Here is a 14525-nt window from a genome sequence, read left to right on the forward strand (position 1 = left end):
TCGTGACCTATTGTTCAGAGCTTGAATAGACTCTCTCTCACACTCTTTCTTTTTTTTTCTCCTGCTTGGAAGAGGAATAATTCTAAAATTTCTTCCATATTTTATCTGTATTTTTAGAGAGCGAATTTAAAGTTCCTTCTGTATTTTATCCACCTTTACACGTAACTTCCTTTTAAATTACATTTTATAACATGGTTTTTTTGTTGTTGAATTTACGAATTAAACAACGAAAATTTATAAGTAATTTATATTTCAAATATTCTCTATAATCGCTATTTATATTCCATTAATCGCTGATTCAGTCCATTTAATTTTAATTAAACTTTTAACGTCAATTCTATTGCCCCATTAACTTCTAATTTTATCGTTCTCTATAAACACCGTTATATTTTTCTTGACTTGAGAGTTTCATTCTACCTCGATTACCCCGGGCAAAAGCGGTTTGCCGGAAGCTTGCAGGCTCTCGAATGTACAGCCGTCGGGCAACTTTAATTACTCGTTAAAAAGACAGAGCTGCCGTTCTTTGCGCATTCGCTTCGTTCGATTTCGCGTCGCGCCACATCGATCGTCCTGGCTTTACACGACGTATTAACGGCGCGACGTTGCACAAAATGGCATTTAAAAAAATACCGTTACGGGTAAATAGATAGCCGTAGTTTCCCGATTTAACAACTGCGATTACGCTGATGGAAACACTGACGTGACGTTTGTAAGTATTGGGAATTTTATTTCGACTGTTGTTATAAAGTCGGAAAATATCGGAGCAGCATTTCTGGTATTGAGTTTACAATTTTCAGATTTTCAAAGCTCTAAAATGAAACTGAACCTAAATAGAACGACAAGTCATTATAATATCAAAATTATGTTAAAATGACTCCAAAATATCATTTACGATTCATTTTAACGTCATTTTAACATCATTTTAACGTTACCATGACTTGTTGTTCTTTTTGGAACATTTTCTTTGGGAACATTTTCTGTAAATCCGAGAGAATCAGTTTCGTAGGAATATATTTTCAAAAACATTCAAGTGATTGTAATGTTTGAGCATGAATTTTGTTCAAATTAATTATGAGAATTAAATTTAGAAAATAAACAGAAAAATATTAATATTATATTCTTGACATTAATTTTATAACTTACAAGTAAATATTAATTAAAATAAAGCTAAACACAAATCCTATTTTGCTCAAACCTAAATCGTTAGAACACACTTTCGGGGAATTAGAATAATTATAATGTTCGGAAACGAATATTGTTCAAATTAATTACCAGAATTAAATTTGTGAAATAAATAGAAAAATATTCGTGCTTCATTCATTGATATTAATTGTACAACTTCCAGGCTAAAGATCAATTAAAATAAAACTGAACTTTGTTGTTTAGCACTGAATCGTAGAACATATTCTCGAAGAACTCGATCGAAGTTCGAGCACTTTTTAAATAGTTCGACCATCGGAAAATATCAAGCGCTACTTCATAGTTCATCCGTACATTAGCAGCAAATGATGACGAAAACTGAAGTTTACGAAAGGGCAGGAGGTAGAGTTTTCTGAAGAGTTTCAATTGAATTTATCGCTCTCGGCGGCTGGACAGTTCGTTCAATTATGCATCGGCGAGGATAGCGCGTTACAGTGATTAGGGTGCTCGGAATAAACCTTACCCGATAATGATAGCCGTTCGCGCCATTGTTGTTCGTCCCTTTACGGAAATTGAGGATTTCGTATCGCGCCAGGCCGTCTCCGTGCTCGTCAAATTTCACCTCGCTACCGGCGTCGTCTGCAAAATAACGTCCAATGACTGCGGATTTCCGTTGTAGGTCAAGTAGAAACAACAAGTCATTATGATATCAAAATGATGTCAAAATGACTTTAAAATGATTATTAAAAATAATTTTTCAATCATTTCCGATTCATTTTGATGGTATCGTGACTTATTGTTCTGCTTGGTGGCTATGAATCTCGAGATGAGATTGTTTAGTCGAAGTAATGATTCGAATTTTTATAGCAACAACTCTCTCGCATTGTAATACAAAAATTTAACCCTTAATTAGTACTCACGATAATTTTCCTGTTCTTTCTTATATACACAATATATAAGTCGTTCGAGTTGCGTTAATTTTCAGCACATTTAGAAGTATATATACAGGGTAATTTTAACATATTTCGTCAACCGTCGTGAGCAGGTAGAGTGAATCGAACTGAATCGAAAAGTCTACCATTTTGCAGTTTACACAATAGTTAATAAGATAATATTAATTACTAAAAATTGTCAAATATTGGTCTTGAATAATTTTTTACTCAAATATTATCAACTTTATAGAAAAAATCACCGCAAAAATCATTTATTTTTTTCTCATAAAGTTCTGAGAATTTTTTCAGAATTTTTTAACCGTGTGAATTTTAATACCGTGTTTTCTCTTGTTGATAAAAATAAAAAAATGCAGTACTAAAAAATTGATAAAAAATTTTGAAAAAATTTTTAGAGTTCTATGAGAAGAAAATAAATGATTTTTGTCTCTTACAGTTTTTCTATAAAGTTGAAGTATTTGAGCAAAAAGTCATTCAAGACGTTCAATATGTCTTACGAGATATTAATTACTAAAAATTGCCAAAAAAATTTATTACGAAAATTGCAAAATGGTAGAGAACTTTTCGACTTAATTCGATTCATTCTATCTGCTCATGATGGGACAAAATATGTTAAAATCACTCTGTATATGAAAATTATTAAGTCATTCTTACATGAAAAGAACGGTTTTGCTGAAGTATCTAAAACTTTTGCTGGGTATATAGCCTTGATCAAAAATATTAGACACTTATATTTTTTTCATTTATCTGGAATTCTTTTATCATTAATTGTCACCTATTAATTACTGATATTATATACAAATTTAAAGAGTTCTTGAAACAAAGAATAATTTACAGCAAACGACGTAAATCAATTTTTGAGCTAAAAGGTTTACTAAAAAAGCTTTAAATAGTTAATAAAATGTCTAATAAATTTTGGGCTAAAGCTGTATGCAGATCTGAAAATAATTTCGTGGAATTATTAAAATGTAGAACACTCAAATTACAGAATATTAAAACTTTTGCAGTATTGCTCACCATGCTTGAGCGTCCTACATAACTATTTTGATGGTTCAACAAAATTATTTTCAGACCCGTATCCATCTAAATTTTTTAATATTTCAAAGTCAGTTCTTTCCATGTACATATGCTTTAACATCTTTAGATAGTATTTGTTATTTCTTTAGAAAGTATTTGTAAGGTTGTGTATTAAAAAGAAAGAACAAGATAGAGACCATTATTTAGCCAGTGCTTCTAGTATTTCAAAGAAAGAAATGCGTAGAAGGAAAGACTCATCGTGTGTACTAAGGTTGATAATATCCCGAAACAGAAAACAAAGAAATACGCTACGTGCGCGGACAGGAAAAGCTATGCGACGTAGCTCTTAATTATATCGATTTGACAGCATTCTACTTTTGAAAGATTCTCATTTTTTACGAAGCAGGATTCATGACAGGATTTAATTCGCTTAGATCGATCGCTTCGCCGATTATCCCATCCAACGCCATTTCAACGAGCATTTCTTTAGCATTCCCTCGTCTTCCGCCCTCCCGTCAGTTCTTCAGCACCTTTAGAAAAGGGATAAGAAGATCGAAAGGGAAGGGTGAGGAAAAAAAACGGTACAAAAGAGGCGAACAAACGGCGCGTCGCGCCGTCACGATTGTTCCCATTTCGCGCGGGAGGACGCACGCCCCGTCATCGGACTCACCTACAAAGGACACGTTCAGCAGATAATTTTTATAGAACGCGCCACGGTCGTAGTTGGTCATTGACGAGCACAGGCCCTCGTCGCGCCCGCAGAGATCGTGGCGTAGTTTACTGAGCGCCCGAGCGAACGCGTAGACCGCGTCCACGACGAATTGCACCTTGGACTCTTGCTCGTAGCCGCTCGCCGTGCTGAGCTTGAGTCCAAAAGGGCAGATGAGATAACTCTGATTGCCGGTACCAATCTTCCGTTCGACCTGCGAACCGAAACGCTCGTAGGTCGTCGCATTATTCTGAAGGGTGCAGCCGAACACCTCCTCCCAGTACTCGCCGAACCAAGGATTCCGCCGGTTGTTCTCGGGGGTGAGCGACTCCATATAGCTGTCGAAGCCGGGGATGTTCTTCGATTGCAGCTCGACTGTGATGGCACCTTCGGCCTCTTCTTCGAGGCCCTCGATTAGTTTACTCTGCCGGCCCCAGCCGTCACTGGCCAGCCACTGAGATGTTTAATTGTTGTTTCAGGAATTTTAAGGCGCAGAAATTCGGGGGTATATCACCCCGTTTCATTTCAGCGTGATGGAAGTAATGACGAAATGAAATAAAGACGAAAGAGTTTTCATAGAAATCTTATTTCAGAGAGAAAAATCGCGAGAGATGAGCTTTAAAATAATCTTGATATATCAAAAAATAATTTGCTGACAATATGGAGACTGTACAAGAACTTTTAATATTAATTTGATACTGATTATTTGATCGATAAAGTTGACTTTTTGTAATTGAAATTATCCGAACGATAACACTTTAGTTTTCAATTATCATTTTCAAAGCCTTACATTGTCTTAAATAGTGTTACATAATATAAATGAATGAGAGAGACAATTGAAGATTCATAAAATAAAAATATGGATACAGGATTTAAATTTGTCAAAAAAGAGAGAAAAACAAAAAAATGAAGAATTTATTATTGAAGGTTGAGTCACAGTTTAATTAAACATGCCACGAAGAAAAAATATAGAAAAAATAATATGTCACAGATAAAATAATATGAACGCCTGGAAAATACATTCTTTATTTTCATTATATTCGTTTTTATTAATAAAAGGTTTGGCCTATCATTTCCTTTCAATATATCTATATTTCTGTTTATAATATTTAAAAATATGTAGACATAATGAAATATACAAATGGAGCAGTGTTAAGAACTTTTGATCTAATATTTTGAAACGTTTGGAAAAATGATAAATATTATCGTCAATAATAAGAAGAACAGATATCAGGGTTGGTTCCATGTTGTCAGCAAGAACCCTGCAATAATTACCGGTTCCCCGGCCACCGACCTGAAACGGCTGGCTGAGGTTCGACCGTCTCGCGGCTTCGAGGATACCACGGGCATCCTCCGCCCGGGTGAACAGGACGATCGCACGGGCATTTGGCTTCTTGCTTAGACGCTGGATAATATCATCGAACACCTTGTCGTTAGCGGCGCTGGGTACCTTCAGTGCGGCTGCGATGCAAACATTACGCTCGGTAGCTTCACGCGTGAACACCTCTATCCCGTACTCTCCGTAGCTGCCCTCGGAGTACACCGTGGAGACGTACGACCAGTTGGCGCTCTTCACCACGTCGACCAGTGCGATCGACTGGAAGGTGTCCGGCGGTACCGTCCTCGCGAAGTAATCGAACCTGAAGATGATCGGATGAGCAGGACGCTGGAAACTTGATTCGACTTGAGATTGTATTCAAGGTTGATAATTTTGTTGGAGTATATATAATAGGGGGGCACTTATTTATGTTTTATTTAATATGTGTATATGATAATTACTTATTATAATTATGAATATCTAATTGTAATAATTAATATGTAATATATAATAATTAATATATAATAAAAACCAATTATAATTAGTTACTACATTGTTATAATTGTTATTATATATTATATAATTACATTTTAGAGATTCACTGGATATCCGGAAAGTATCCGGTATCCAATATTATCCGGTACTTTTTTATCATCCTATTGGATAATCAGATGATGTAATATTCTTAGTATCTGGGAATATATACGGTCAATATTAGAAAAATATCTATTACAGTAAATTTATTAACAGTTTCAATATTAACATTTTTATAATATGATGTTTGATGATAGCATCAAATTATTAAATTGCTTGTCAATTTAATTTGCGATTACTATAGAGTAGTTTTAATTGCGTTTATAGTCCGGAAAAACAATTTGGCGCGCAGTTCTAAAAAGACTGCAATGTGGTATACTACAATATGGTAAGTAGATGGTATATAGTACAATATGGTATATACATAGTGTATACGTATTAGTAATTCAACATTTAATTATTTAAAGCAATGAAGATCCAGCTTCGACCATAATAGGCATTTTTCTAGTTTGATTATGTTTCTCACATATACGGTTTAAAATAAAGATTGTTAATATTATTTATATCCGGTTGAATTTGATATCACTAAATTATTGATTTTTTTCTTATACAAATGTTCTAGAAATAAATATATATGTATATTTATGATGTTGTAATATGTTATATATTATTGCAAAATTACAATCTTTTTCTCTAGGTTTTTTTTTTAGAAGACACTTTCTCCGAATTCGGTCGAATACCCGAAAAATGTCGGATATCCGAGAAATGTCCGACTCGAAGAAATCGCCTTCTTTCATATCCGAGCGAATACCGGATATCCGATATTCGGTATCCGGTAATTTCACGATCTGGTGCATTTCTAATTATATTATATATAAATTATTATATATTATATATTATAAATTATATAAATTATGATAAATTTATATAGAATATATAAATTATGTAATATATAATTATGTAATCAGTAGCAAAAAATTGCAATTTTTACTAAACATTTGTTGAGTTGTCGCAATTTTTTGAAAAAAAATCATATATATAAAAATTATATCTTATTCGTATATGCATTAAAATACGATGTCCAACCATTATTATTTATAGCTTATCGAAATATGTTTTCGAACGAAATTTTGCGGCAAAGGTTTTGGGTAAAAGCCTCTACAAATCTTTCGAATGTGCCAAGATAACTTCAAAGTAAATATTCATATTTCTCGAAGGTTTATCTTCATGATTGATCAGATATTTTCAATCGGATTTACTGCGGAAGAAAACCCAATCCATCTGTCGATGTCATTTTCACGTTTGTGAAAATCTCATAAAATGCATATCTTGTGCAAAACATCATGATAAGCTATAGTCAATAATAATAATGATTGGATGCCATATTAAATAAATGCATTTTATGTAATGTATTGTATCTTTGATATAATATGTATTTTCAAAATGTAACTATTTTTTTAAAATATTCAATTTTTTCAAAAAACTGCTGTCGATTTCAAAAATCTGCAACTAATGTATAATTTTTATATATATTAATATATAATTTTATATAAAATAATATATATATATATATATGTATATAAATTTTTATATTATGATATATTATATTATTTGTATATTATGTATGTATATAATATAATTTTTCTACTACAAGAAAATAAATTTTAAGGTTACAATTTATTGTAGAAAAAGCCACAATTCAATATTGTTAAATGTGAGAATAGGAACTTACTATAATCAATGGATTATTAACAATTCATCTCTCATTCATTTGGGAGATTAATGGTTACTAATGGAAATTAATATCTTCTAGGTACCATGCAGCCTTGAGTTACATTTAAATGGTCTAGCAGATACATACTCATCAAAGTCACTCATAACGAGTGTTTGAACAGTAATCGGAAGTCTTCTAATGACAATTACACGCGAGGTCGACAAACGATGTCAAACTAACAAGTCTGACGGGAATGTCGGAATGCTCAAATTAATTACAATTGAGGCCTTATATCGGGCGAATCAATAATATTGTCTGAGTCAATAATTGATTAAACTTAAATTTAGAAAAAAAAGATTATGAAATTTACATGAAAAAAATCAATATTTACTTGGAATCTGTAAATTATGAAAAATAATAGATTGATTGATTATTCAAATATACGGAATTGTGGAAAAGAGATTCGTGAAATATATCTCGAATAAATTCGATAACGAGCCATCGGAATACTTTATAATTAAATGCGCTTTTAATTAGAATTTAAAGAATTTACAACTGTTAAATTGGCGCAAAATTTGTTTCATCATTCCTCTCTTTGTCATTTTGTCTTTTTTTGTTAAATTCCTCAAATAAGGTCACTTTTTTGATTGTTCAAAAAAATACAAAAAAGTTACTTCCAACGAGGAAAGGTCCTTCTATACATGACCTCTCCAACTTTACTTTTTAAAATTCTAACTTTCCAATTTTACCCCACAAAGAGTCAACTTTTGTAGCAATATATTAATATTACAAAATTTAATAATTATTCTTAATGTACAAACGCTTTGCTCTTCCATTCTATTTGTAGTCTTAAGGCCATGGCACACAAAGAACTTAAGGTAGCAAGACGTAAGCAGTAAGAAAATCAACATGTTGAATTAGTCTAACGGACTTTATTGTGATTAATCAATTCGCTTACTGCTTACGTTTTATTGCTTAAAACGTGGCACATACAAAAACGCAATATAAGACGTAAACAGTAAGTAAACGTAAGGCAATATAAGAACAGTACTGTAAGGCCAGTAGCGAATCCAATGTTACGATTTTCCTTACTTACTGTTCTCTAGTGTGATTGGCCAATTTATTTACTGCTTACGTCTTACTATCTTATCCTGATAAAAATTTTTTTCAGAATTCTTCATATAATTTTTCAGAATTTCTATATAATTTTTCAGAATATTTCTCTATAATTTTATAACTTTTTCACATTTTTTATATGAATTGGAACATTTCTCAGAAAATCTACATCTTTTCTCAGAATTTTTCATATATGTTAAATATGAAATATCGTAAGATTTTTAAGATTTTTTGTAAGTATAATTTCTGATGAAATTAAAAAAATATAATTTCTGATGAAGTTATAAAATCTACAAAATTTTAAAATACTTTTTAAAAATTATGGAATGAAAAATTTTAGAATATTTCAGAATTCTTGTATGAAAAATTCTGAGAAAGGATGTAAACTTTCCGAATATTTCTGAGTATTTCTGAAAAATGTTCCAATTCGTATAAAAATTTTCACCAGGATACATTTTTGTATGTGCCATGGTTCTCACCTGGTCTTATCGCTGAGCGCCTTAGCCGTGGACGCCGGTGATATTTGGGGGATGTGAAAGAGTCGCAGCAGGTTCGCTACCTGCAGCGACACCGAACTGTAGGAGCCGCCTATCACGCCGAAGATGGGTCCCGCGCTTGCAGTCCTCTTTACCCTGGGTATCGACTTATCCGCGCACTCCAGTACGCTGATGTCGATGTTGGACAGGGACGCCCGGACGAAGTGCAAGCTCTGATTGAGCGCATACGTGTCGCGGCCGCACGTGTCGAGGATGTGCACGCCCAGCATGACACCTGGTAGTATGTCGTCCTTCTGATTGATCTGATCGACGGCGAACAACATCGCCTCGAGCCGTTGCACGCCCCGGTGATAGATGTTGGGCCCGCACGCGGTTGGACCACTACCCTTCTCGTGCACCGGGAACAGTCCGCCCAGCACGATGTCGCCGGGTATCAGTACCGCCTCGTTGTGCATTCTCGACTGCACCGTTGACAAGCTCGTTAAACGCTGCAGCGACAAGGTCAGGAGCAGCAACGGCCAAGGCACACGCTGGTGCATCTTAACTGCCTTAATTGTGCGCCGTTTCACGCTGCTCTCGACAGTCCTAGTCTCTCTTAGGGAAATCCTAGGATCCTCGTCGGTCCGCCTCACCCGTTACATCTACCGGGACCAAATTCCTACCACGAGCCGAGCACATATCTCGAAGCGGAGAGTTTTCCATCCTTCACTCGCCCTCACTCGCGCGAATTTCCTCTACATTTTCGCAATCGATCGGATTCTGTCCTCTTCTTGTTGACAAGCAGATTAATTATTTGAATCTACAGGAAAAAGAACGATTTTGCTGAAATATTTAAAAATTTAGCTACGTACAAATCTGAAAAGAATTTTGTTGGACTATTAAAATAATTATATATTAAAAAAAAGATTTCCTTAACTTTGGTATATCATTTTTTTATATACAGTTGCGAATACATTTTTTTTTTAATAAAAGATTTATCTGCCAGTAATTAATTAAAAGTAATAATATGAAACAAAATAAGTTTATATCACTCAATTCCATCCTTCCTTCAAAAGTCTCAACTTTATTCTTCTCTAAATAAAATCTTGAGAACGTCTGGAGATATATGTGTTCTACATACACTCTAAATTTCTTACAGTGAAATCTCACTTCAAGCAAGTGAAAATACAATCATTCTTGAAAAAAAAGTGGAAATATTTCACTTCTTGAGTGACAATTTTCACTCTTTTTAGAGTGAATTTTCACTTCAAAAGAGTGAAATCTCACTCTAAAAAGTGAGACTTCACTCTAAAAAGAGTGAAGGTCATCACTTCTTTTTTCAAGGGAAGTTGCATTTTCACTCCCTTGTGAGATTTCACCGCAAGAAATTTAGAGTGCAGTTATTTTGATGATTCAATCAAAATTATTTTTAATAATACTTTTAGAAACTTCAGCAAAACCATTCTTTCCATGCACAGTTCCCTAACATCGAATCGATAATATTAATTGGCCGGTGTTTCTTCAGACTTCGATTCGTGACAGGGATACTCCACACTCTGTACTCACCGCACTTCCTGCTGATAGAATTCCCAACGGACCATCAACGAGGAGGAAGCCGCTTTCTCGATTCGAGCGGCGAAAGATCTCGGGATTCCCCGCCAGCGATCCCGGTATCCACGCACCATTGACCGCGAGCCTTTTGATCGTTCCTCGATCGCTCGACCGATCGGACGCGCGATTTTTCCACGTTAGGCATTCCTTCAGGGGTACAAACGAATAAAGAGACGATAAATCCCGGGAGTACGTTGGTCCCGTGTTTCACGATCGTTTCTTAAGCTACCCTCGGGCGTTCTACACGTTGTATACTATCTCTGCTTCAGTTTCCTTGCAATGAGTCCTTTTTCATCTCTCTCTCTCTCTCTCTCTCTCTCTCTCTCTCTCTCTCTCTTTCCTTTTATATTTTATTTATATTATTTTTATTTTATATTTTTGGTTCCTTTGTTTTCATTCTTTGTTTTTTCTTTTTTTCTACGTTCTTAGAGAATTTATCCTAGACTTTGTAGTAATAAACATTATTGTTTATCTAACTCCCTCTCTTTCTCTCATTTCTCCTTTACTTCCTGAACGGAATATCACTCAGTTCGAGAAAATCAGTAAACGATGAGCACGGAATTCCCCTCGGAACTCTTTCATAGAAGACATTGAAGCATCCGATACGATTATCGCGAATTCTCGGATACCCGTTGTTCTGATAAACGGTTGTTCCGGAATCGGGAGATGAGTATTGAGACTCTCTCTCTCTCTCTTTCTCTCTCTCTCTCTCTCTCTCTCTCTCTCTCTCTCTCTCTCTCAGGTACCGGAAGGCTCGCTCGGCGTCGTTTCCAGTCTCGGCGTCCTCGTCGTTGGCCTCAATGTCGTCGTGGCCATCGAGAAAAACTTCCTCTCTAAGCTAGGACTCCGTTGAATTTCCGGTTTCTTCCTCCTTCCGCCTACTTTATGTAATAATCCTCCCTTCCCCGATACAAAGACACGCGACTCTTCCCCCTTCACCTTCGTCTTCCGTCTTCCGGGATATTTCTTTTGTCTCGCCTTCCTACCGTCCTTCTTTTCCAGACGGAATTTCCGACTCGATAAACGGATTTAATTTCACCGAGTCTAACAAGCGCGATAACGGCGAGTCCCCGGCTTTAAATCCGAGATGGCACCGGCGTATCGGCGTGGTCTTGTTTTGAATTTCAAAGCGACGACGACCCAGTTCGAGGACGACGACGAGACGCGACTGCGCTTCGCTACTCTTGTCCTTCCTCGTCCGCGTCCTCGGACTCGAGATAAGAGCAGTCGTGTCGTGAGGGCTAGTGGTTGGGCTCCACGACAATTCTGCAAAATTATATAAACGGTCGATGGAACTGAGACCCCGTTTTACTTTGCAATCTATGTCTATTTTTACGTGGAAAAAATAATCATGGTTAAATAAACATATATTAAGATATACGTTAAAAAAGAGCCAATTTTAGTTTAAAAATGTGTAAATAAAAAGAATAGTACATTTTTGTAGATTTTGATCTTCTGGATACGGTAAATTATTTAAAAACCTTAATTTTTGTACGTATACTGTTTTTATACATTTGAATTTCATTCTAATTATACTGTATTCTTTTACTGTATATCGAATTAAAAGTTTTTAACTATTAAACATTATTATTAAGTTTAACATTTAAAAGGATAGAAGAGAAAATAGAAATTCGCTTTTGTTCATTTTAATTAAAAAAGACAGGCAAATATTTTTGAATGATAAATGCAGATCTGAAAATAATTTTTTTGGACTATTAAAATAACTATGTAGGACACTCAAGCATGATGAAGAATGTCGCTATGAAAATAATTTTGACATTCTAGCAACCACTTTGAGCGTCCTACATAATTATTTTAATAAAATTATATTCAGATCTGTATCTAGCTAAATTTTTAAATTACTTTAGCAAAGGTGTTCTTTCTGTGCATGATTGGATTATTCTGTGAATAATCATCTGGGATATTTTTTTAATTTTTATTTTCGCCCCCAATGGCAAAAATATAAATTGTTGTAAAATATTTTTGTATGGATATTGTTTGATATATTTTTTCTTTTTTAATAATTATTCTTTATGAACCTTTGAATGTAAAATTTTATCGAAACAATAAAAGCATTATATTAATTAAAATCTTTATATTTTTAAAAAATACTGTCATAAGCTGTTCAACGTGCTTATTCCGTTTACAAATTTTTTTTATTTTTACTTACTTTTTTCAGAAAATTATAATTAAATTCATATTAATTATTTTCTTAAATACTTAATAAATTGGAAAACATTCAATAATATCGTAATATGTTATTTATATTGTAATAACGACTTTAATTATGTAAACAAGTAATCGTTTATGTAAAAAACTCGGATGAACTTTCAGATTAAAGAAGTATTGATAAAATGAAATAGAATTTTGGTTAACATATTTATAATTATAATAAATAATCTGATATCAAATGTTTGATTATTTTCATCAAAATTTATGCAGTCAAATATGTGTCTGCAGATTATTTTAAAATTATTAATCGTTTATATTTTACTAATTAATCTGATTATTCTATATGTACATATTCCATATGTACTTTTATATGTACTAATTTATTCAATTTTTTTCAGTAACAATGTGAATTAACTTTAATCTTTAATTTGCTCTTCGTCTTTTCCTAATTAAAAGAATATATAAAAATTTTTCAATGTTTAAGATTTTCATGAACATCAAATTATTAATATTCTTATAAGATTCTTATTGACACATTAATATTGTTAAATTGCTTGTCAATTTAATATGTAATATTACTATTTTCATTTTATTCATGATTGCGTTTCAAGAGTGAAAAAGATTTCGCTTGGTTTGCAAAATTGGATATAAATTCACACATAAATATTCTAAGCACTAAGCTTTAACCGAAAATAGGATTTTTCTTACTTAATATTTAGATGTATTCTTCTCGCTCCATTTTTCTATTTATAATAAAAAGCTTAACTGAATAAATTTAATTTCAAAATTAATCTACATTGGCAGAAATGGACATTACATACGCTTTTTAGAACTTACGACGAATTTGAAGTCAATAACACGCGCACCGAGAGTGTATTTGTCGCGCGATCCATCTAAACTTTTTCGGAAATGAATGGTCATGTGGGAAGAATTGAGAACAGGGTAGAGGAAGCAAGGAGGGGTGAAATCGCCTCTCTCGAGGGAGGAGAAAATTATCGGCGACGTGATGGAGGCGACTTCCACTGCATGCGACTACACCATATAGGAAATGGTAGACAGCTTCTAATCAGAGTGGTGTCATATAAAATTAAAGGTATTGATTAGAGACCTCAAATAAGAGATTGGATATCAATAGATCACGTTTGGTCAGCTATATTTTTTAGGACCTCATGCTTAATATAGAATGAAATATCTACGCATTTCTTTCTATTTTATATATCTATCTCTCATTCTATCTCAAATAAATCCTGAAAAATATGGCGAAGCAATCAGAAGTTGTCTAAATGACATCCAATCTCTTACTTGAGGATCTCTAGGTACCGACATGTTTTGGCGAAATCCTGCGAGTAAGAAAGAAATATATATGCGTACTCAATCAATTCAATAGTGTAGCTATCAACCTATTACCTGCTCCCAAATAATAGGGTAACATTTTATTGATGTTAAAGACATTAAAAACATTAAAGACGTCATTAAGACATCATTTGATGTCACCTTGCCACTTGGGTCAGCTGTTATTCTGCCGCAAATTAATTCAGATGCATTATGAGGCAGGATAACAATATTAGGGATCATGAAATTGTGCATTTGTTTATAAGCAATATATTTTATGTATAACATTTATGCAGTGTATGAACACAATTATTTACGTGTATACTGCTGGTTGCATAAATAGATGTGTGTGTATATTATTACAATATGTATATTGTAACAATACGTATATACATTATGAATCTATTTCATACATTATGAATCTATTTATGCAATA

General features: G+C 33.7%; 1 protein-coding gene across 18 annotated transcripts in view; it reads right to left on the reverse strand.

Annotated features, from left to right (window-relative positions):
* Positions 1-14525, reverse strand: part of mGluR (metabotropic Glutamate Receptor) — a 49033-nt gene that overhangs the window by 13380 nt on the left and 21128 nt on the right. For 11 of the 18 annotated variants that reach the window (XM_087415105.1, XM_087415106.1, XM_087415093.1 and 8 more), the window contains 5 exons: positions 10541-11851; positions 8978-9794; positions 5111-5456; positions 3778-4270; positions 1664-1779 (listed from right to left, as the gene is read on the reverse strand). In XM_087415105.1, coding sequence (XP_087271231.1) covers positions 1664-1779; positions 3778-4270; positions 5111-5456; positions 8978-9534 — 1512 coding nt within the window. In that variant the 5' untranslated portion in view covers positions 9535-9794; positions 10541-11851. Of the gene's footprint in view, positions 1-1663; positions 1780-3777; positions 4271-5110; positions 5457-8977; positions 9795-10540; positions 11852-13578; positions 13656-14525 lie in introns of all 18 variants that reach the window. The other 7 variants (XM_087415102.1, XM_087415097.1, XM_087415103.1 and 4 more) reach the window with 4 other exon arrangements.

The sequence above is a fragment of the Acromyrmex echinatior genome, chromosome 17 (genome assembly GCF_024713525.1).
Source record: "Acromyrmex echinatior isolate Ae372 chromosome 17, ASM2471352v2, whole genome shotgun sequence".
Taxonomy (NCBI): Eukaryota; Metazoa; Arthropoda; class Insecta; order Hymenoptera; family Formicidae; genus Acromyrmex; species Acromyrmex echinatior.